At 41.2% G+C, this 24,018-nt stretch overlaps 1 protein-coding gene across 1 annotated transcript in view; it reads left to right on the top strand.

Annotated features, from left to right (window-relative positions):
• The first annotated feature begins 13,972 nt into the window (after positions 1 to 13,972).
• LOC147906272 (ribosome biogenesis regulatory protein (RRS1) family protein) overlaps positions 13,973 to 24,018 on the top strand; it is a 39,560-nt gene continuing 29,514 nt past the window's right edge. Inside the window, exons 1-5 of the mRNA XM_087377587.1 lie at positions 13,973 to 14,043; positions 14,109 to 14,282; positions 14,371 to 14,521; positions 14,700 to 14,751; positions 14,869 to 14,997. Of these exons, the coding sequence (XP_087233713.1) occupies positions 14,161 to 14,282; positions 14,371 to 14,521; positions 14,700 to 14,751; positions 14,869 to 14,997 (454 nt within the window). The 5' untranslated portion in view covers positions 13,973 to 14,043; positions 14,109 to 14,160. The remainder of the gene's footprint in view (positions 14,044 to 14,108; positions 14,283 to 14,370; positions 14,522 to 14,699; positions 14,752 to 14,868; positions 14,998 to 24,018) is intronic.

Genomic DNA, 24,018 nt, shown 5'->3' with positions numbered 1-24,018 from the left:
AGTGATCGTCTTTTCGAGCTCCACGAACTTGTCAAGTCAAAATCATTGTATGCAATTAGACACTGCCAATATTGAAAGAAATCAATTGGTAAGACCTTTGCAACAAATGGAAAAGCAAAGCATGAATGCACACATCATTGTCATAAGCATGCCAAAAGCACAAGTGCATGAGATGACCATAGCACGCAGCATGGCACCCACACATAAAGCATCAAGGCACATGGAAGAAAAAAGCATCATGCATGAAGCTACACCAAGCAAAGAAGCAAATGCCATCGTCATCAAGCCATGAGCCAAAAGGTGACATCAATGGAATGTATTGAGAAACAAAAAACCTTGCCAACCTTGCCTATATTTTGTAATCAAACCTGACCACCTGAGAGTAGCTATGAAAGCACCCAGGGGAGGTATTAACATGTAAAAGCCACACTTGACCACCTTAAGTAGCAATGCATGCACTAAGGGGAGGTGATGGAATGTAACTCACATCTGACCACCTTGCAGTAGCCAAAGGATCATGGCACCAAGGGGAGGTGTTGAGATATGGTGCCATGAGCACATAGATTAAAAGGCAAAGGTATGTGATAAGGAAAGAATTAAAGTAGCCACCCTAGGATGTGGACTACATGATGTGGAGATGTGGATTGAGGATATCCACAAGAAGAGATGTGGATGAGAGGATCACACATGTGTTGACTATTCAAAGGGCACTCTCTATATAAGAGGCCTATCATGTATTGTTGATATAGGACTTTGCAATAGATTGAGTGTTTCATACTTCCTTTCTCTCTCTCATGGAGTTTCTTCTATGGTTTGATCCTCCGTGATCTTTATGCTCATTGAGTGATAGAGTAGGCTAAGTAAGATCCGCACTTTGTCACCTTTCGTTGGCAAAAGGGTCCATAGAGATTTAATTTTTTTCTCTATTATAGGTTTGTTTTTTGTGAGATTTCATTTTGTGAGTGTTGAAGCATGTTTCTCCTTGTATTGCTAAGGCTATGTGCTAGTTTTCATGCTTGATTTCAAAGGACTGAAGACAAAAAACGAGATTTTGTGAAAGAAAGAAGACTCATCTCTTCTAGTCTTTTTTGTATTTCTCTTCTTTCTCTTTCTCCTTCTCTCCTCAATCCAATCTCTTTGAGAAGTTGCTTCTTTAAACAACTCCTTCCTCTAACTAGTTATTTGAAAAATGGTATGTTTCCTCTCTTTTGTAGGGCCAGTCCACAAAACACCGAGCAGGACTATTCCAGGTAAGAAAGTGCTTCCTCTTTTTTCCTTTTGTTATTTTTGTTATTTGCATTGGCCTGTAGCTAGCGCCTTAGTGATGGGCATAGGAACCCTCATTTCTACTGACTCTTCAGAGATAGTTATGGGGATTTGGCCCATTTCCTCTCCTACCTAGACTAGCGGTGTTGGCTGGTTTCATTCATGAGGTGCTTAGACATCATAAGAGGATACTCCAAGCATGGAGATAGGAGTAGACTTCTTCCTTGAGTGATACTTCTCAGAGCTCTATCACGGAGTTCTTTCAACCAGATCACATACCCCCACGAGACGAGATCTCGACATGATTGTGACCTGGAGCCTGTGACCCAACAGCTCAAATAGAGGGTTGACACATAGATCATACTTGGGGACATCCCCTCCTTGTTTAGGATTGGAGCCTGACTGACGTGGGTCACAATGGCCTTGGTTAGACACAGAGCTATGACCAGGAGACATACCAAGACTGCACCCTTAAGGGGCCAATAGCGCTCTATTGCTGACCTCATGCCTCCACTTCCATTGCCTCATCCATCCTGATGTCCTACTACTGCTACTGATGATTATTATTATTATTATGATGATGATGTCGATGATGATGCTGAGATTGATATATATAGGCGACTATTGACTATGTTGTACTTAGGAATTAGTACTGCCATTTTGCATTTTTTGCATTCTGCATTGGTGTGGATGCTCGTTTAGTAGTTCCACTACCACAGCTCATTGCATCAGGTTTTTCACAGTCTCATAGACCCATCGGTCTTCCGAACACTTTAATAAACTTTCTTTATTTCTCTCTCTCTCTCTCTCTCTCTCTCTCTCTCTCTCTCTCGTGTGTGTTCCTTTTATCATAAGTTATAGGTATTATACAAAAGTATAATGCATGTGTAAAATAGTAGCCTTTCACCCAAAGATATAGGTAGTATGCAAAAACTTGTGTGTGTGTGTGTGTGCATGCATGTGCATGCGTGCGCATGCATATGTGTGTGTGACACACACACATGCACATACACACACAAATTTGAATACATGATTTGAGTTTAGGACTCATCTTGTCCCAAAGACATCCTATGATAATTACAATAGTAAAGGGTGACTCTTGGAATTGGGCAAGACTCCAAGACTTCAAGACTCACATTGCACATGGTTGAGTACTTCCTTCAAAAGACATATATTTCACCCTTTTTCCAAGAAAAAATAGTTTGGGTGGCTGTTTTTTGAAGCTATCTTGGTAATGCAAGCTTGAAGCTCGAGGGTTTAGGCTTAAAAAAGGGAAGCCCCTTTTTGAAGGTGTCTCCATCTTTCCCTTTTGAGGCAGCCATTGCCCGTAGCAAATCTTTATTCATTTCCTCAACCACTAGGGCTGAGTGCATCAAATCTCGTAGCTTTATCTTACATTCAATGCTCACTTGGGTGTAAATACTTGGCTGTAGAGCAGCCCGTGATACTTTCGCATCTTTGTCTTCTCTGATTTCCTTGAAGGGAGTAATCTGGAGGTATGCTAAGAAGAACTTCTGATTGTAAGTCTCAACCGTAGTCGTAGCTATCATGGACACATTCTTCCAAGTTGTATGAACATCATGATAAAGATTTTGTAGCAATAATTGTTTGAAAAATTGCTTCTTGAAATTCATTAATGCTCATGCATGATGTGTGGTAAGAAGGAAATATACCAACCTAACCATGCAAATGATATCTAATGGTAGGAAGGAAATATTCCAAGCTAACCATGCAAATGATATCTAATGGGTATGATAATTTGTATAGGCCTTAAAATGGATAAGGGTAAGGCTATTACAAAGTATCATACCCATGAGAGACATGCACCTTGGATAGATACACACCGATATATATATTTTGATACTCATGCATCATGAATAGTGAGAAATAAAGAAATATGAATTCCCAACTATGAAAATGAAAGCAAATGAGTATGATACTTGTCCTAAAGTGGGGAATTTTCAGGCCCCTCTAAATTCTCATACCAATCCAAGACACACACACTATTCATGTTTCATATCATAATTGCTATGCAGAAGACCTCTCCACGTATTCACAATTGCTACATAAGATGATATTAATCCAAACAATGAATATGACAATATTCAAATAATAGAATATAGAATCAAAATAATCATTTGTCGAACGTAAACAACTAAACATGCAAGAAAGAAAATTTGGGAATGGTAGGCTTAGGAAACATTGTGTAACATTCAAAACATATATCTCTCTTCAAAACATATATATATGATTTCTCTTAGATCTGATCTCTCTCAGGAGGTATTATAAACTAGGAATGACACCCAACAAGTAGTGTCTCCTCATACCCATAACTATCTTGGATTTATATTCCAAACTAGAATTCAAATATTAGCTTACATATTTTATCCTTGTACCAATTTTCAACTATCTTATTTGAGTGATATTCAGTTTGGCGTGTTGTATAATATATCAATTCAAAGCCAAAGCTTGATATGTGATTTGTTGAGCGTAATATTTTGCCATCAATTCATCATGTACATCCTCATGAGTTTCTGAAGGGAGATTTGTTCAACCATGTCTATAAGCTATAGAGGAATTTAGACGTTGCACATGAGATGTCAGTAAACACCTTTAGTTTGTTTCTGAGAAGGCAATAACTGTAGTCACCAAACTTTTGTAGTATAATCCCTTAACCACTTGGGAATCTACTGCAATAATGCCATGCCATCTTGTCTTGGGTTCCCTTAATGATTTGCATCTTTACTCTAGTGCATTTTATAAGATCGAAGTTACTACCTTCTTTATTTCCTAGCTCTTCAATCAAAGAAAAACTAGCATCCATAAAACATTGCTTAGGGTGTCAAACAGTTCTTCATATTAAATAATTTCCTCTTCTTCTTCCTCCTCACTTTCATCTAGAATGGGTATGATTGTGTGATAGATCCCATGGATTGACATGTAATTTATTCACAAATCTATTCCACTCACCTTGCATGCAAGCATTGAAATAGCATGAAAGGCTCATTGTTCTAATTACCTTGCCATTCTCTTTTGAATACCTTTGAACATTATGCAAGGAGCGAGTCTTACAAGTGGGTTTAGTCCCATATATTGGATATACAAACCTCACCATCTTTCATCTCTCAAAACGCTCTTGCCATGTGCATCTGTTTTGATGCATAGCTAGATTTGGCACTATGGGACAAGCTAGCTCTTAAGAAGGCCACAACATCTACAACACATTGTAATTTTTCCCCATCCATCCTCAATTGCTTCCATGTTAAAGTTCTCTTTGTACTTGCACCTGCCTCATTGTGCTCACCCTTACCATGTCCATAACGAAAGAGATTCCAAGTCATCTTCATGTTTGTGAGTCCTACATATATTGCCACAAAGTAGAATGGATTTTTAGCCTTGAACTGGGAGGCAGTATCATCAAACAAACCCTAGTTCTTTGATAATGAGAGTCCTTGCTCCTTTAGCCATCCATAATTTTGCAAAACAAGAAATAATGAAAAAAAAGAGTATCATGGACTCTATCATCTAAGATGAAGAAACATAAGGCATTTTTGGACATCTCATCCATGTCAGGTATATGATATGTGAACAAAAATGGTAACGTGTCATGATTGCCAATGCATGGATTGAACTTCATTATGTTCCTTGGACGTATAGTTCTTTATAAAGTCAGCCATTAATACAACCTACCCTCAAAAAATTGTAACACACACTCTTTATATAGAGTAGCCTACCATTTGTATACAAAATTTTGTTGAAGAATCTACAAAAGTGGTATTGAATAATTGCAACAGCGACCACTATAACTCTTGTTGTTTGTAAGAGCCTTCCTTTTCTTTGTTTTTATGTCAATTTTCTCCTTGTGTTGGCTGGTCTTCTTTTGGAAATTTTCCTTCAACTCCGCCTCATTCAAATACCTTGACTAAAACATAATGACATATGATCTGTCTCATCCATTTCTTGTGTATACCATTGCACTCTACATCCCAATTGTGGCAATGCCCAAAAATTCAAGTCATAAATTTGTATATGCGGCTTCTACACCTCACATAAGATAATTTCAGAGAATGTTGTAATACTAAGTTTTGGTATTTGAATGGCTAAGCAACCAGGTTTTTCATCTTTACTTCCACATGTAGTGCACTTGCAATGACATGTTTGCCCATGAAACTGGGCATGGGGTTGTCTCATTTGGGTAATATTTTCCTTTAGATTTAACATTTGAATATGTTGAATGCAATAAATTTTGTGTCTATCCTTTAGTTTTCATACAAAACAAGGTTTCAAGCACGCAAGAAGCATTGTTGTATTCGCACATTTAGATACTCTCTTTTCAAATTGAGAAAAAGCTCAACCTGCATCAAGAAAAAGCACACAATTATTGACAAAGATAGCATGAAGCAAATAATGCTACTGTAGAGCTAGAGCTTAGTGGTGCACATCCAAGTGATAAATTTGTATAGAGCTAACCAATGCACAATAACCTATCTACTTAATGCACAACTAATAGCCCATAGAGAAATTAGTGCAAAGCTAGCTAGTACTAATGACTACAGAATACAATTAGCCCACTTAATTCTTCAATGAAAAGCTAACTAGTTTCCAAACTGACTAGCGCAAAGTTGGCTCTACTAAAACTATTGCAAAGCTAGAAGTTAATAGTGGATCTAACTATCTAGTCTCACAGCTAGCTAGCAATACAATTGTTTTCATGACTAACTACTTTAATAGCTAACTAATGCAAAACTTACTAGCTTCAATATGCAACTAGCTAGTAATAAAAACTAGACAATGCACAACTAACTCGTTAGTTGTACAAACCAACTAACTTGTTAGTACAAACCAACTAGACAATGTACAACTAACTTGTTAATACAAACCAAATACCTAGTGCACAACTAGTTAGTCCAAATGTAGTCGTTGCACAAATAATCTCAGTAGTTACACAATTAAGTAGCTAATTCACATCTATTTATTATCTAGAAATATGAGCTAGACACTGCACAACTAACTTGACAGCGCAAAATAACTAACTAGTCTAAAACGAGTTGTTGAACGACAAAGTAGTTGCATATCTAAGTACTTTTTTCTCAAAAATTAGCCGTTGCACAACTAAGTATATTTTGCATGACTAATTAAGTATTGCACAACTAACTAGTGCAATATTAGCTACTAGTAAGATTAGTTAGTGCAATATTAGCTAGTCATATGTACTAGTGCAACTAATTAGATAATGCAAAAGTAAATAGGTAGTCCAAACTAAGAGGTCCTGAACTAGCTGATGCAAGCCTATAAATAACTTCCAATGCATTAATAACCAACTAATGCACAAAGAGATAGCATATTTGAAAAGAGCTCACCTGGGGAATCTCAAATGTACAATTTCCTCCCTATCTGCTTCTTGTAAATGTCCTTTTTGTTTGGGAGACTCCAGTTTATTCATCCAAAAGATAGAAACCGGTTCTTTGACTTCTTTTGTAACTACACTGTCACTTGCCTTAAGATGGCATGTTGATAGAGGCAGCAATCCATCTTTTACACCCGAGAGCCTTGTTTTGGCAACATAGAAATTTCTCGTGTATGTTTAAGAGCTTAGAGGCTACAACAATGTTGAGGTTGGGAGTCTCACTATTTGCATTATTCATCAGTGTGGAGCTTTCATTGATGTTGCTATCATTCTCTTATAATGTCCTATGGTGGGATTGTCTTTTAATGCACGTGGCATTTCATGGAAGAGATCCTGAGAGAGCTAGAAAACAACCATTATGTGAATTGATCTAAGATGATTCCTTGTGACTTTTCAAAGAAAGAAAAATTAAAATAGAAAATGAATGGTTTAAGTTAGAGAGAAGTTGTTAGCATGGGTTGATGAAGGATCCTAGGGGGGATATTGTTTTTATTTTAAAGGGGGTTTATTATTAGTGTATTTATTAATATCACTTTTTCGACTTTCTTCCCTCGCCTTAGTAATGCTCCATTCTCCTAAACTTTCTAACCCTTCTAATTTTTTGCTGACCCCAACTTCTCGAAGGACTAATCTATCTGTTACCACACTCCATCCATAGCCTTAAAAATTCCACCTTGCATGCATTTTTTGTTCTTGTCCATTTGTTCCTGATTTGACTTGTAAAGCTTAATTTTTTCTATCCCATCCTTCTCTAAACTTCTTTCTCATGATTTTCCACATACCATCTTAGTGATTTTGTTAACCCCCCTCCTTTCCTTGCATACCTCTTCTTTCTTTCTCCATAATGTTCCCAAATTCATTACCTTTGTCCTATACTCTCCCCCTAAAACTCACTATTACCCTAAGCAGTTTTCTCTCTCCCCGCCTTCTACATGCAGATAACTATAATTTTGTTCATTAAAATTAATTTCTCTTTCAGTCTGTAGAAAGGCTTCACTTCTAGTGATCATACCATTACTCCATACAAACTTTTCACTCATAATTTTTATAACTTGCTTTGTAAGTTAGTTGTTAAGTGTTTATTTTTATTGTGACTCTGATAACAAGGGAGGGGTGTTTATGACACCTGTCTTCCCAACTAAGGTTTAACTGGTTCTCACCATGTTTTTCTTGTTGGAGGGTGGCAGGTATGCAGACTCCCCTCTTCAATAAAAGTGATGCTTGCTACGACTTATCAAAGCGCAACCTTTTGAACAATTGTGCATTCTACAAATTTTTTTTAAAAATTGCCCACCTCTCATTTACCTTTTAACAAAACATTAGCTTTCAATATTTTTCATTAATGACAATTGCTCTCTCTTTTGAACTACATTGTTTTCATTTCACTATGGAAAGGGGTCTTGTCGAGTCTAAAACACACACAACATGGGTATGTACATGCAAGTAGAGACTTATGCTCATCACCTTCTCCCAATCATTATTTGAGCAGAAAAAATCATGATTCAACAAGGTCATGCGTTTCCAAATAAAAGAACATTTTTATACTAAATCATTTCACATTAGGCCTATAATATGTAGGCCAAAAACTGTTCATGTGATGTATGGGATTTTAGAAAGTGGCCCCTTAAGATGCAAGTCTACAAAGTTAGGATAATTAATGAATGTGGTCAACATGAGGTTTACCTCCAATTTGAAGTCCATCCATCTTCATTTTATTGAGATTTGGACATATGTGGCAAATAGTGCATGTAAAAGCATCCACCAAATCAGTTATATAGTGTCTCTATAAGTCATGCACTTTCTCTTTTGGCATTAATGCATATGTAGTTTATAAGTGAGCAAACACATTGAAATATTTGGAAATGCGTATGTAGCTTATAAGTAAGAAAACACATTGAAATGTTTGGAAATGCATATGTAGCTTCTAAGTAAGCAAACACATTGAAATATTTGGAAAGGGCCATGCTCACTTGTCAACATTCCAAATTGATATAGATCCACCGTGATAGATAGGCTTTTTACCTCTAACCTCCTCCCAGCCTCGATCCACTTCCCTTGTGCCTCGATGCAACCAAACATGACATGAAAGGCGTAAATTGTTCAACCACAGGATCCATTTTATAGTCAGAGGAGTAAAAAATTATTCTCTTTTGGACCCTATCAGCTCATGCTCATTAATAACCTAGTAAACCTCTTAGATCATGCTATGTGCATGGTGCAAGTAGGTATTTAAAATATCTTTATGTTAAAATTTATGTAATTGTATATATTTGATTACCTACTTCCATACATATCCATGGTTAGATGTAGAATTTAAATCTCCCCGCCATAAGCCTACTAGTAATTAATTAGTTGAATGTGTAGATTTTACTAGGTTTTTAAATCTCCCCACATATGTAGATGACATTTAAATCCTCTAATTAAAAAACTAACCCTTTATAACATAAGATGCTATGCTACAGCTTTATAACGTGATCCGTTAGGTTTTGAAATTATGTCCCATGTTCTCATGCACACTAACAATTGCACATTCTACAATATTATTCTAGCTTTCACTTGTGTAGTCAAGACAAGGAATTTGAGCATATGCTCCATATGCTCCATAGGACTTGGGTGAATATTTTCATATATTATCTTCTTTAATATGTTAGGGTGTGCATCTTCTTTCAATCCATGTGACATAGGAAGGGAACCATGCATGCAAGTCTTCCTTTTATAATATTGGTAGTCAACTAGAGAACAAAAATGGCATCGTAGCAACAGCATGTGTGAGACCTCAAAAGGGGGTGCTAGGAAGAAGGTAGGATTCCCGACCAAACATGACATGAAACGAGTAAAATTCATTCAACCTCTCCCTCATGCATTCATGGTCGCCCCCTACCTCCTTGCCTAACCAAACATAATCCATTTTATAGGTAGTGAAAGGAGTAACTTTTGTTTTCTTCTAAACTCTAGTTAGATTACCCTAGTAAAATTCATTCTCTTTTAAGCCCTATTTAGATCATGCTATGTGCATGGTACAAGTACATATTTAAAATATCTTTATATTAAAAAATATATAAAATTTTAATATAATCGTTACCTACTTCCATACATATACATGGTTAAATGTAGATTTAAAAATTCCCTCCATAAGCCTATATGAATCAATTAACTGAATGTGTAGTTTTTAAATCTCATCATTTATGTCGATGACATTTAAGTCCTTTAATTCAAAATTTCCCCACTATAACTATATTGCTATGCTACAACATCAAGATGGACCCCTAGGTTTTGAGATGATGTCATGCACACTAACAATAATTGCACATTTGACAAGATTATTCTAACTCTTACTTGTACAGTCAAAACAAAGGATTTGGGCATGTGTTGATAGACTTGGGTGAATATTTTTAGTGTGTTATCTTCTTTCCATATGTTATTCATACCACATAGCAAGGGAACCAAGGATTTATACATGTGAGTCTTTATTTTATACGATGGGAAATCAAATAGTGAATCAAATCAAAGTTCCTTCCTCCCCCAAAATTTATGGACTTTAAAGAAAGCCATCTGCTCACCCCAAGCACACTGAAGGTAATATAGAAGACACACAACCTGACTCAAGATCAATAGACCTCTTTATCCCATACCATGGAAGCCCCTTCTAGTAGGGATGCATTGACCTAACTTACCATACCTCTAGCAAGATCTATTATCCAATAACTAATTAATTTACCAACACTATATGTAGCAATAGTCTGCTACTATGACTAGCATATACATTCCATTCCCTTCTAGCCTGCATCTAGAGATAATATTCTATTAGGATTACCCTCCCTAACCTACTAATTCCACCCTTTAGAATCTTTCCTAACCCATAAGTGAGTCGCTAGCTAACCTAGGCTAGCTAGCGATGTGACATGTATTTAGTAGACATAAAGTGCCTAGTGGAATCTTCCTTAAGGGGAAGTATACAATTCATTGAGCTTAAACATGTAAGGAATATGCAAAACTTATAGGAAAATTGGCAAGTATCATATGTTCGGACATGTGTTCAGACAAGTCATGTAGCTAGCATCAACTTTCATGTGTATTAGGTACCAAGTGGCATGCATCTAATATCAAGTAACCACTACAACTCATGTAACTAGTATAAAGTGTAATGTATTACAACTCATGTAGCTCGATGTATATTGGGTATCAAGTGACATGTGTAAGGTATCAAATGACATGTACTTTCTTGTAACCTCATGGGACAAATGTGGGCATGTTGCACATCAATGTTTACTTAGTTGTCACTCAAGTCGATCCTAGTGGGCACGTAGAATCGTGCTATTGAATGGTGGATTGCAGCCATATGTATACCACCTCACGCTTATGGTTAGGGTTGGTATACAAGGTTCATGTGTGGGCTTCTATCTTTAACCTAGGTATCCCAAGGATCATCTTATTCCTTTAGAGGGGGAAAAAGTGGAATCTAGTGCTGCTGATTACTATACAACTTGTTCGTGTTCGTGTGTAGATTTATTGTTCTTGTTCTTATATTTTCACAAATCTAGAGCTTGATTGAGACTCATTGGGAATGTAGAGTTGAATAAGTGAATGGGGGCTAGGGACATGAGAGAGAGAGAGAGAGAGAGAGAGAGAGAGAGGATGGGGGGGAGAGGGAGGGAGAGGGAGAGGGATAGGGATAGAGATAGGGATAGGGAGAGGGAGAGAGAGCATGAGAGAGAGGGAGAGGGAGAGGGAGGGGGAGAGGGGGAGAGGGGGGGGGAGAGAGAGAGAGAGAGAGAGAGAGAGAGAGAGAGAGAGAGAGAGAGAGAGAGAGGGAGAGGGAGGGAGAGAGAGAGAGGGAAAGGGAGGTGTCTCAAAATCCCTTGATTTTGACATGCTTTTGCGATGCCTCAAATGTAAACAATTTTTGAAGAATGCTATGAATTATATAGAGAGGATTTTGCATTGAACTTGATTGTGGTAGACCAAAAGTACATGTAGTATGGAAACAGTGCACTCTGCAGTAACAAATGCCCTTACATTATGTGTGCAAAACTGGATGAGAATGTCAATCGTGATGTTCTATACCAAGGGATATTGAATGATATAGGGTCTAACATGGCAATCAATATTGGACCATCCAAACAACTTGTCACTCAAGAGGATGAAGAGAGGGTAGAAGGTGAGGCACAAAATGAGCCGACAAGGAAGACAAAAAAATGTAATCAATGCATGAGTGAAAAATCTAACAAGGGCCAAAGCCGGTGCAAGGTGAAGATCAAGGATAGCTCCGAGCTGCATAGGTGGAGCAAGCCCTTGGACAACTAACAACATACTTGAGATGCAAATTTCTATGTAGAGAGGATCTCTAGAGTCTAAAGTAGCCATGGTTTACGCATTGGTTCATGCGGTCTCTATATTCTCATTTTGAAGTGACTTCAGCAACTCATTATCCTGATTTCTTGGCGTTTTTTGTGAACTCTCTTTGTGGCGTTCCTCCTCTGCAATGCCTCCATCGATTGGAGCACTATTTTGCTCCCATCAAATCTTATACACTGTGATCAACTACTAGTCTCAAACAATTCCATCTCGGATATCATAGCTGATTGATGTGTTCTCATGTCATCCCATCTCGAACCATACGCTCTCCACACAAAAAACACGATTGCTGGACACAAAGGGATTAGTGGAAGACTCCAGGTATAAATGTGGCTTTTTTAAAGAAGATCTACCAACAACTATGTATGCTTTATCATCTTTCCTATGAGAGAGGAAACTTTTACTTGCAAATGCAGTCAAAAGATTATATATTGTGAGCACATAATCGGCATAGGACAAGCAATCCCTAACAAGCAAAGTATACTACTCACTATTTTCATATGTGCATTATATCTATTTCCTGAAGCCCCAATGGCTCAGACCTATATAGCCTGGTTGTCATGAGAAACAACGACCTTTGTCAACTTTTCCTAAGTCTAAGAAGCTCTCGTAGCATGCCATGCATATCCAAGATTCCATCCACATCAAAGTAATCGTTCAACATTTCATTTGTTTTGGGATAAAAAAAAGGTATAGCAAGCTAAAGCATGGTTTTAAGGTACTTGTCAAAAGAGGCCTACTCTTCATTTGCCAAGGCAAACACAATTTCTAAGCTCTCACCTCTTTCACCTGAAAGTAAATCGCCACCAATATAGGCATGAATCTGCGAACACGGGTCACCAAATGTGCCAAGGAATACAATGCCACCATCTTTCCTACGAGGCTTTCTACTATCACCTGAACATCGGCACAAAAGAACACGATCTAAACAAAACAATCAAAGGATTGTTGATTTGCTTCACAAATCCAAATGGAAATTTGGTTTTCTCTACAACATAAAACCAGTAAACAATGACATGAAATCACAAATCCATTTGATCTGCCGATTAGATGGAGAAACAAAAGGCAGTGAATGGAGAACCCCTTCCTCGTCATTAGAAATGACATAACCTTGATCGTCATCATTAACTAAAAGAGATGTGAGACTTTGTCTAGTACAATTGACTTCACTATTACCAATGTCAAAGCTCGATGAGGAAGTGAATCAATGTTGACTTTGATTCTCCCTTCAGAATGTACTATATACATGTATGTATGTATGGGAAGGAGGGTCACCCTCTTAAGATGTGTCATGTGTGTGTGTGAGAGAGAGAGAGAGAGAGAGAGAGAGAGAGAGAGGAAGATAGATACTCATCATCGCTTCATTAATTACCTAAACTGTGAGCTTTGATGGAAATTGTTGTTGTCTGCTCTGCGATGGAGATTGAGTGCATATACATGTGTGTTACTCTCTAATGTGATTTGTCATTGTTCACATATTTTAAGTTTACTTCATGTGTTCTCATTACCATGCACGTGTCCAGTCAAATATAAGCATTATTTACAAAGGTAGCATATAAGCAACCCATAAAAGGTAACATTTTTGCATTTGAACTAAACAAAGCATAAGAGAAAGCTGAGTAAAAATTTGAGCAGAAAGCAGAGTTGAAAGCAAAGCTAGAAACAAAAGCTGCACACTCTCTTATATTATAAATAACCGGGGAGGAAGTGTGCCATACATCACATATGGATTTTTATTTGTTGTTTTATTAGCTACTTATTTTATAGATTTTTTACTTTTCTCACTATCTTAATTTTCCCGAAATTTCATTATTTTGGGTTTGTAAAAAGGGGAAGAGCTTTCCATTCATTAATTGAATTTGTAGAGTTCTAATTTTACAATGCATTCAAAACTCACAATCTCATACATTTGTTAGCCTTGAGTTTCCATAAAGCCCTCATCCCATAGGGAGGATCAGGTCCTATGGAGTTGAAATCGCGTCTAGTCTCTAAAATTTTCCAACTTCTTTTTCCTACCGAAGTGCCATTTTTGTGTGGGGCACCTAGTTTGAAGCCATGGTTAGGTTAGGTCATTATAAGAGGGTCATTCTTCACAATCACATCACTCCAGTGTCCGTCGTGGGAGGCTGGCGATGAGCTCCAACACCTCAGCGGCCGCAGCTGCTGCTGCCGAGATCGAACCCTCGTCCCTTGACCTCGGCAACCTCCTTGCCTCCTACCCACGTGACTCTGCCATCACCTCCACCTCCTCCCGGTGCGGCCTCATCTGTCACGCCCCATTGTTGCTGTTTTTGGATTCCCTTGTCCCGTGTCCGTAATGTTCTTCTCTGCCATCTCTGCAGGGAAGAAATCACCCAGGAGTGCCTGCAAAAGGGCGCACTGGCTTTGCAGGCCTTGGCAGAGAAACTGTTCAATCTTCCTTCCACCGTGGAAAAAATTGGGCGACTTGTTCGATTGCCATCTCCGACTACTCTTCTGCCTCGGGAGAAACCTGTGAGTAAACGCTAGGTAGATTACATAGTCCTATACGCAAGCCCTATCACTAGTATCGCAGCTGTTCATATAAATATGTCTTTTTTTCCTGGGAATGAAAAGGAGTCGGGGCCGTCGTGTAGTTTGGCGTTTAGATTGTATAGGTGCTTAAGCTCTTTGAACTCGCGGATGTTTGCAGCTTCCAAAGCCCAGGCCACCGACCAAATGGGAGCTCTTTGCTCAGAAGAAAGGTCTGAACTTCTTTTATCTTTCTTTCATCGACTACAATTATCTAGGCCTTCCACGTTTTATTAGAAATGTTAAATTTGATGCGTGAATTATATTGCAAAAGTCGTTTGTTCTTTCAGGCATCCGGAAGAGAAAACGTAGCAAAATCGAGTTTGATGAACAGTCTCAAGACTGGAGACGTCGATATGGTTATAAGCGACTAAAGGATGAAACCGAGATCCCTATTATTGATGCAAAGCATTCTGACGGTTAGTAATTCTAGCACGAGTCTGGGAACTTGGAAGAGAGTTTTGAAATGAGAGAGAGAGAGAGAGAGAGAGAGAGAGAGAGAGAGAGAGAGTGCAACCTCTCTAGAACAAAGAGAATCATACCAAAAAAAAAGAGAATTTCATCATGGACTAGTTTGGCATTCTAGACTAAAATATGCATTTTCGAAGGATTATATAGGCCCCAAGGGGGCTGGCAAAAATCGACCAGCCTGCTACAGACTGGCCGACCAGACTGGCCGACCAGTCTGTGGCTGGTCCAGCCCTAAAAGGGCACACCCCCCCCATGGCTTTTGGCCCACACTTTCAGGGTCCTTTGGCCCTCCTTTCAAGGCAGGTCTCCAGCCTATAAAACGCCTGCCTCCTGCCCACTAACAGCCACAGTTCCTGCTGCAGATCTGGGCCTGCACATCCTGCCATATCTGCGCCTCTGCCAGGCCCTCTTCCCAGCCACGTGTCCTGCGCCATACACTGCTGATGTCATCGCGCCCTGCCAGGTCAGATCTAGGGCTTGCTGTCCCCACCTTCTGCTCCTTCCACAGGTTCCGTCCTTTGCAGCTTTCTTCTCTTGTGAGGTGCTGCCCATGTGGCAGCCCCCTCTCTCTTTCTTCTCTGGGCATCTTCTGCCCTAGGTCTCCCTCCCCCACGCTCTCCTCATTTGGGGGCTTACAGATGGGGAGGTGACCTTTCCAACAGAGCAACTGTGCTGGGAAGACTCGACACACTAAATTGGGCAGAGGTTGTGGATGGCTCTAGTTATGTATTTTAATTGAAGAAAAAGCAAGTCGCAGACGCAGAACGGAGTGACAGTGTTGGCAGACTTCGAGGTGACACATTGAATTGAGCTATGTTGCGGGTAACTCTAGTTATGTATTTTGTCCCAACCTCTAGTTATGTATCTTGACATTAGCAAAAATAGGTAGCAAATGCTCGGTAGAGCAATGGAATTTGGGATTGTGAGGTGGCACATTGGACTAAGCGGTGTCAATAGAGTCACTGTGGTCGAAGGACTTTGGCTTGTAAGCCCTCTATTCTCTTACGTACTTTTAAGCTTCAAAAAGCATGTGGTTTTGACACACTTGTTTTTTTTTGCAAAAGAAAATTTGCATTAAGATATCATTTACATTCATAGCTGTCCCAGCGTGTTATAGCTACTACTCACTATTAAAAATAGTAATAAAAAACTTCCAACTAGGCTCGAAGGTCTCCAAAGGAGTGAGCATCTTGTAGAGACCGAAGCAAAGAAGCTCGAAAGTATCGGAAGACATTCATTGAAGAGTGCTCATATAGTTGAATGGTATCAGCACGATATAACGACCAAAGAGCCCAATATGGACACCAGGAGAAGAAATGATCATACTTTGGGATAGAAGTATATCTTCCTGAAACCAGTCTCCACAATGTAAAGGGTGGTAGGATTCACTTAATTACACCATACACAGTAATTTGACAAATAAATACGCACCACACATTAAATCATAGAGGAGCTAGAGTGCTCCTACTCAGAAACAAGAACATTGATTGGCCCCAAAAGTTGGCGCCCTTTGCGGTATTTATTAAACATTCATTTGAAGCCAAGCGGCTGATTACAAAGGTCTCTGGGAAGCTGCACCACAGGCAAACCAACGCCCGCAGACTCCTCGTCCAGCCCACCTTGTAATTTTTTGCCCAACTCCAAACGGTGAATGGCATCAAATTACTAGACAATCCTGTATCCTCAGCCAACCAAAGCATGCAGCAAAGACCCCAATAGCATCCACTGTTTGTGCCACATCTGCAATTGCATAACCAAGTGCCCAACCAGCCAGACACGGTTGAACAACTGCAAGACAAAGCCCTCAAGAGCCAAACTCTAGTGCAATCAATTGACAAAGCACTCCTAAATAGGTTGCCTCAATCTATAGCCTCTCTGGCCACTGTCCAACAGCATAAATCAACCTTTCTTCGCGAGGAAAGAAACCCAAATGCAATAACTAGCCAGCAACCAACCAGGAAACAGCAAAAGCAAGCAAAAAACAACCGAGTATCCACAGAAGATAGGTCACCGGGACTGGAAAGCCCTAGATCTTGCATGTTTCTGCTCTAGCACAGCTCCAAAAGTAGCTTAGAAGAGAACACCCACGCTTGGAAAGTTACCAATCAGTAGCAACATTCGGAAGGCTCCAAAAATCAAATCGCAAGTTTCCTGCAGAACCCGGACAGCTTGGAAGCGAAATCGCAATCTTCTGTAGCAACCTGGGCAGCGTGAAAACACGTGGAGCAGCCTTGGAACTGGATGCAGTCACCTGGCACAGCCCGGAAGACCTGTAGATGAAATCGCAATCTGGAAGAGACACTTTGGCTAAAATCACAATCTGCAACTGGCTTCTGGATCAGGTGCGATTTCTTCTGGTAGACCCTCGATGCACTAGAACTGGCCTTGGTTGATGGCGATTTTCCCTGGTAGGCTTCGGAAGCTATTGGTAGATGACGATTTGGCTCTAGCAGCACCTAGCAGGCTCTGACAGCTCCCAACTAATGATCTGGCTCTTCTGGAACTGTTTTTGGCCTTTCTGAGTCCAAAAGAAGGGCTCTCCCTCTCTTTTTAGAACCTTGTGCTAAAAATATCAATTTTTAATTGTAGCGCTGTATTGACCCCCTGTTTTACACTTTGTCCCTAGGAATTAATTGCCTAGTAACTGGGCACATATTCTCTTTTTCTCTCACATCGGATGGATGCAATTGTAAAATCTTTTCGCTACATTGATGAGATTACGAAGTTCATTGCCCGCCTAGGAGGAGAGGGATCCTTGCTTGCAGATCTTAACTAGGGAATTTTAATTCCCCAAGTCCCGTCCCATGGCTTGACCCTCGTGTCGCAGAGGCTCAAGGCAGTCACGCGCAAATTATGGGAGTCGCAAATCAAAAGTCTCATAATTTCACGTCCTCGTGACAGACCTCCCTCTTGAAAGAAGGCAAACGTCCTCGATTGCCAAAAATTACATGCCAAAGAAAACCAAGTGGAAACACTACAATGTTTGTTAGGCAAAAGACAAGCAAACATTCCACATACATGCATACATGCATTTACAAACAATACGCTCCTTACGATGTCCGATCCAGCTCACGTATCACCATCCCTAAAGACCCACTGCCAATGGTACATCATGAGTACATGTAAACAGTTAATGCATGCACATAGATACTCAAACCGTACTTACCAGGGATAGTTCATGCATGCTTTACCCACCTATGGCCATCTCTTCAGACCCACACTAGTGGTACATCATGAACTTCCGCAGTACCGGAGATATCAAATCCAAATCTGAGTGGACAGCCAATTATGCCGCCAACAGATGACCAACAGTGCATATATGATTTGTAGAACTGCAGATAACAAAATACATATAACATTGCAAACCAAGCGACTAGTACACCCAATGTGACTAGTACACGTACATCGTGGCCAACGATACACGACATAGACCACTTCTAGGAATTGCGCATTCGGAACCAAGGTCTAGGGGAATCCATTCTCTTTTTGTCGAAACCACATGACAAAAAAGAGCATTCCCATCTTCATGACAAGAATAACATGCATATTTTACCGAAATCTCATGGCAAAAATAGCATCCAAAAGTAGCAGGGAAAACACCATCCTGTAAACCGTATAACATGTATCCATCATAAAAAATCGGATGCCAAAATGAGTGACAGACTCTGCCATCCAAAATTCTTTTTACAAGTACCTGTATACAGCATTATACAAAACCAGCCGTAAACAACCTGTTGTGGAATTAGGAACTCTTGCCCTTTGGAATATTCCGTGGCTCATTCGTGTCACTAGCCGGCTCCTTCCTCTTACGGTGGGGACGATCTCTAGACCAATGTCCCTCTTTGCAAATAAAACATTTGCCAGCTTCCTATAAAGCGGGTCGTTCCTTTGGAGACAAACAATTATGTTCATCCTTTTGACAATTAGCTTTTCTATCAGACTTATCCCCGCGAGTTCCATTCTTCCTCTCGTCCTTCACGGGATCGGTATCATGCTTCTGACCACCTTTGAACCCATAAGTCCTCCCTTGCATCAAAGCATATGCCGTGCTAGCATTCTCGATAAGCTGAGACATATTGGAAACTTTAGTCTTTGTGCAGTAGTCCTTGGGCAGCCCACATCAATATTTCTCAACTTGCTCCGTGAAAGGAACAATCTGGTAGGAGTTGGCAAGCAACAAAGCTGCCCAAAACTTGCTGTTATATTCCTCCAAATTACGGCAATTATTGGAATTCAGCTCACGCCAAGCAGTCATGATATCCACTTCAAAAGTCGTAGTAAGCCACACAACTGAAAACGCGTGCTTGAAACCTACCCACGTGTTTGGTGCGGTGTTTTGCGGCAATTATTGGAATTCAGCTCATGCGAAGCAGTCATGATATCCACTTCAAAAGTCGTGGTAAGCTACACAGTTGTCATGTGCACGGATTGGTATCTGACGTGTACTAGGTACACAGAACTAGCTCAGGTTAGCCTGGGGAGGCTTAGAGCTAGGCAGGCTTGATTCTTGGGTTGAGTGGCAAGGGTATGAACTATTTATAGGTCTTCGCTATTTTTGGCGCCGGGGCCCAAGTCTATAAAAGAGGCCCAGGGGGTTCAGTTCTCAGTGTGCAGTTGGGAGCAAGTCTCGTTCCCAGGTGCTAGGTTTGATCCTGGATTGAGTCGCGGACGCGCGCCTGCATCTTAGCGTAGCCCAAGGCCCACTGGCAGATCCAGGGGTTCACAGCGCCACCTGGTGGTATGGGACACCAAGCTGGTTTGGATCTGATTGGGAGTTCGTGCCAGTAGCTCAGCTCGTGGCTCGGAGGGGACATCTTCTGATTTGGGATCACATCCCGTAGATGTCACGGTTGGGTGGTGAGCAGCCTGCTCAGTTCTGATGTTGTGTGTGGTTGTTTTGCAGATCAGGGGTTTCAGGAGTGCTGGGACGTGTCAGTTGGTATCAGAGCCAATTCCTGAGGTAGGAACTTCTGATGCGATAATTTTTGACGGATTTCTCTTCCAGGTATGCCCTAAATTTCGAAATCTGTTGCTGCGTTTTTGCTGGCTACCTGGGATAGAAGGGGTGGAGAGATATCTGGAAAAGAAAGAAGAATAGGAGAGAGAGAAAATCGAGATCTCTGAAGGCCTGTGAGAGAAGTCTAGAGGAAGGGGAGAGAGAGCAGAAAAGCAGGAGAGAGGGGCGGAAAAGAGCAGCAAGGGAGGCGTGGAAGTGGCGCTTGTGATGGTACGGAGTAGGCAGGGGCAAAGAGAGGCTTGTCAGCCTGTGCAATAGGCTGAGTACAGCCTGCGCAATAGGCTGTGTACAGCCTGCGCAACAGGCTGCGAACAGCCTGCGCATAGGGCTGCGTGCAGCCTGCGCAGGGGGGTGCTTTTTTCGAAAAAGCACCCCTCCAGAGCTAGAGGGGCTTGGCCTTTTTTGGAAGCTCAGCTTCCAAATAAGGCTGCCCTGCACCCTATATAGGTGGGGGCAGGGTACTAGCCTACCCACAAGCAGCCTAGAGCTTCGAGCCATCATCTCGAATTCAGAACCCGCCTGCCTCATACAACCCTGCCTGCGCCAGCGGTGCTGTGCATCGAGCAGACTGCAGCACTCGTACCTTGCCTGCGTCAGCCTGCGACAGCCTTCGAAGGCTCTGCATCAGCACTGTACGGAATATCTGCGTCAGCCCTGCACCTGCTGCTGCGTACCCCGACTGCGCATCTGTACCTGCAGACCGTACGGACGCTGTACAGCCCCGTCAGCATCTGTACGGCCCCCGTCAGCATCTGTACGGCCTGGGTCAGCAGCCGTACAGCCACGTCAGCGACCGTACGGCTTGCGTCAGCAGACCGTACAGCTACTCCAGCAGCTCGCGCATCCGGTTGCGGGTTCGGAGAGGTCTCGAGATTCGTGGGCTTCCGATTCGCCACGTCAGCATCATTCGGGACGGTTTTCTTCTGCTCCATCCTCCTCTGTGCTTCGTTTCAGTTAGTTATTTCTCTTAGTTTGTATTCAAATCAGATTTCAGCCATGTCTGATGCTCAAAATCCCGAGTTCACCATGGGAGAGCAGGACTTGGATTACACTCCTGTGGGAGAGGAGGATCAGGGTCTCTATGACGACCTGATAACTAAAAAAGCCTTCAGTGAATTTACGACTGTTCTTGATGGCAAATTCAAGCAAGTCAATGCTAATCAATCGGGGTTGACACAGCAACTCCAGGGGATACAAGCAACTCTCACTCTTCTGGCTAGCACTATACAGGCACTCACGCATGTGGATGCCATGGCTTCAGTGCTAGGCCCGAATATAACTCCAGATCCTTTTCCGGGTGACCAAAAGTCAAGAACAAAGGAGGTAGTTGACACTTGGTTGCACAAGTGGCAGGTACACTTCCAATTCCACCCCTATCCAGATGAGAAAAAGATCTAGCTTGCAGCAGGGTTTATGCCAGGTAAAGCCTTGCTATGGTGGAAAGAACTCCAGCCTAAGCCTGATACTTGGACAGATTTTGAGGGGATCTTCAAGAAGGAGTTCCTGAAGAAGGAGGATGACTACGATATCGTTGGCAAGCTCAAGGCCCTCGATATGTCAAAATTAAACTTGACCTTTGAAGTTTATCTTCAAAGATTTAGGGATCTGCAAACTAGGGCCACTAAAATGGATCCAGTGACCTTGTTAGGTTTCTTCGTGGATGGTTTGCCAGACTCCTACAAGTTGCAGATAAAAAACAACAAGTGCACAACGTTGCAGGAGGCCATGACATATGCACGCATATATGATGATACCATGGCCGGTACCAAGGCAACCACAGTTACCGATACGAGTGGAAAGAACATACGCAAGTTCGTTCAGCATACGACTGGTATTGCGGAGACGAAGTCTACGGACAACGCCTCCAGGAAAAGCTTAACTCCAGCAAAGAATGGTAAGGCCCGTTTCCTTCGCACTCTCAGGCTCAAGAAAGAAGGCCGATGTTTCTATTGCGGGGAGCGGGGCCACACAAAGAATGAGTATCCGAAGCGGAAGAACCAAAAGTTGGTGCTAGGACCGAAGCTCCAGGCGGGTCCCCGTACCGCAGCCAAGGGAGCAAACCAAGTCGCAATGACAGGTATTTCAGTAAATGTCATTACCTGCCCACTCTCTTGTAATTGTACTTTCAATACTTCGTTGTTTGGTTCCCATGATCTTTTCCGAGTTTATGGAGAAGTTAGGGACCAACAGGTTCACATTCTCTTTGATCCGGGCAGCTCTCACAATTTTGTTAATTACAAATTTGTGCAGAAGATGGGGCTGTCCACAGTACCTAGCGACCACACCTACGAGGTGCAGCTTCCAGCTGGGAAGCAGTTTTGGGATCGCAAGGTTGAAGCGCTTCCTATTCGGATTCAGGCCTACACGGGAGCTCTCACATGTTATGTTATGCATCTAGAGCATGTAGACTTGTTGATCGGGATAGAGTGGTTTAAAACCCACAATATTCAGATCGGATGGACGGAGCATACGCTTTCGTTTGTAGATAAGGACACCCAATTTTGTATTCAGTGTGATAAAATTCCCCCTTCTCAGGGGCCTATTGTATCTGCGATGCAGCTTCGGAATATATTAAACAATTCTCATTATGATGTCTATCAGTGTGTTTTGATTCCACTTTCTTCATTTGTTGTTTCAGTAATTAACAAGAATGAATTAAGTGTGTTTGAACACCGTGAATTGCTGGAAGGTTTACCTCCAGAACGGGCAGTAGATCATCGCATAGACTTAGTCCCAGGGGCTCAACCTATCAGTGTACCACCTTATAGGATGAGCCAGGTAGAGGAGGATGAGTTAGCTATCCAGCTTCAGGATTACCTGAATATGGGTTATATCCGCCCAAGTAAATCACCTTGGGGTGCACCTGTCCTCTTAAGAAAAAAGAAAGATTCTTTTTGGAGAATGTGTATAGATTACAAACGATTAAATAAAGTTACAATTAAGAACCGCTATCCTTTACCTCGTTCCGATGATTTGATAGACCGTTTGGCCGGAGCCAAGTATTTCACTAAGATGGATTTGCGTACGGGTTATCACCAAATCCGTATCTATGCTAAACACATAGATAGGACCGCATTCCGGACTAGGTATGGTCATTACGAGTTCCTCGTATTACCTTTTGGTTTGACCAATGCTCCTGCTACTTTTCAGCAGATGATGAACGATTTGTTCAGGGATTTTCTGGGCAAATTTGTTGTAGTGTTCTTAGATGATATCTTGGTATATAGTAAAACGCTTGAGGATCACATAGACACCTCCGGGTTGTCTTAGTTGTTCTAAGACAGCATAAGCTTTATGCCAAGATGAGTAAATGTGACTTCTTTATGAAGGAGATCATTTACTTAGGACACAAGATTTCTTCTGAAGGTATTAGCATTGATCTGGATCGTATCCAGAAGGTTTTAGAATGGCCTATCCCTCAGATTGTGAAACAACTTCGTTCTTTCCTAGGATTTACGGTATTTCTTCGGAAGTCAGTGCGTGATTATTCACATATCACGGCACCCTTGACCAACATATTGAAAGGTCGTGCACGCAGGTCTACCCAGCCGATCTCTTGGGATGCAATGAACAAGGCTTTTGAAACCTTGAAGTTTTCTATCAAGGAAGCACCCGTTCTTGCATTACCCGATCCTACCCGGCCTTATGTTTTAGACGCCGATGCGAGTGATTATGCGATTGGGGCAGCTCTATTCCAAGAGGGCAGACGTGTAGCTTTCGAGAGTAAGAAGCTAGACGACACTTAATATCGTTGGCCCACACTCGAGAAGGAACTTTATGCTGTAGTGTATGCTCTTAAGGTTTGGAGACACTACTTGTATGGTTTAAAGTTCCTTGTATTGACTGATCACCAGTTAATTAAGTATGTGTGTGATGGCTCAGAATTGAGAGGAAGGAAAGCTAGATGGGCAGAATTAATGCAGGATTTTGATTTCGAAATACGTTATCGTAA

This window comes from Dipteris shenzhenensis, chromosome 1, assembly GCF_047967505.1.
Source record: "Dipteris shenzhenensis isolate YYH24624 ecotype China chromosome 1, Dip_SZ_1.0, whole genome shotgun sequence".
Lineage (NCBI taxonomy): Eukaryota > Viridiplantae > Streptophyta > Polypodiopsida > Gleicheniales > Dipteridaceae > Dipteris > Dipteris shenzhenensis.
This window is presented reverse-complemented; position numbering and strand designations above follow the sequence as displayed.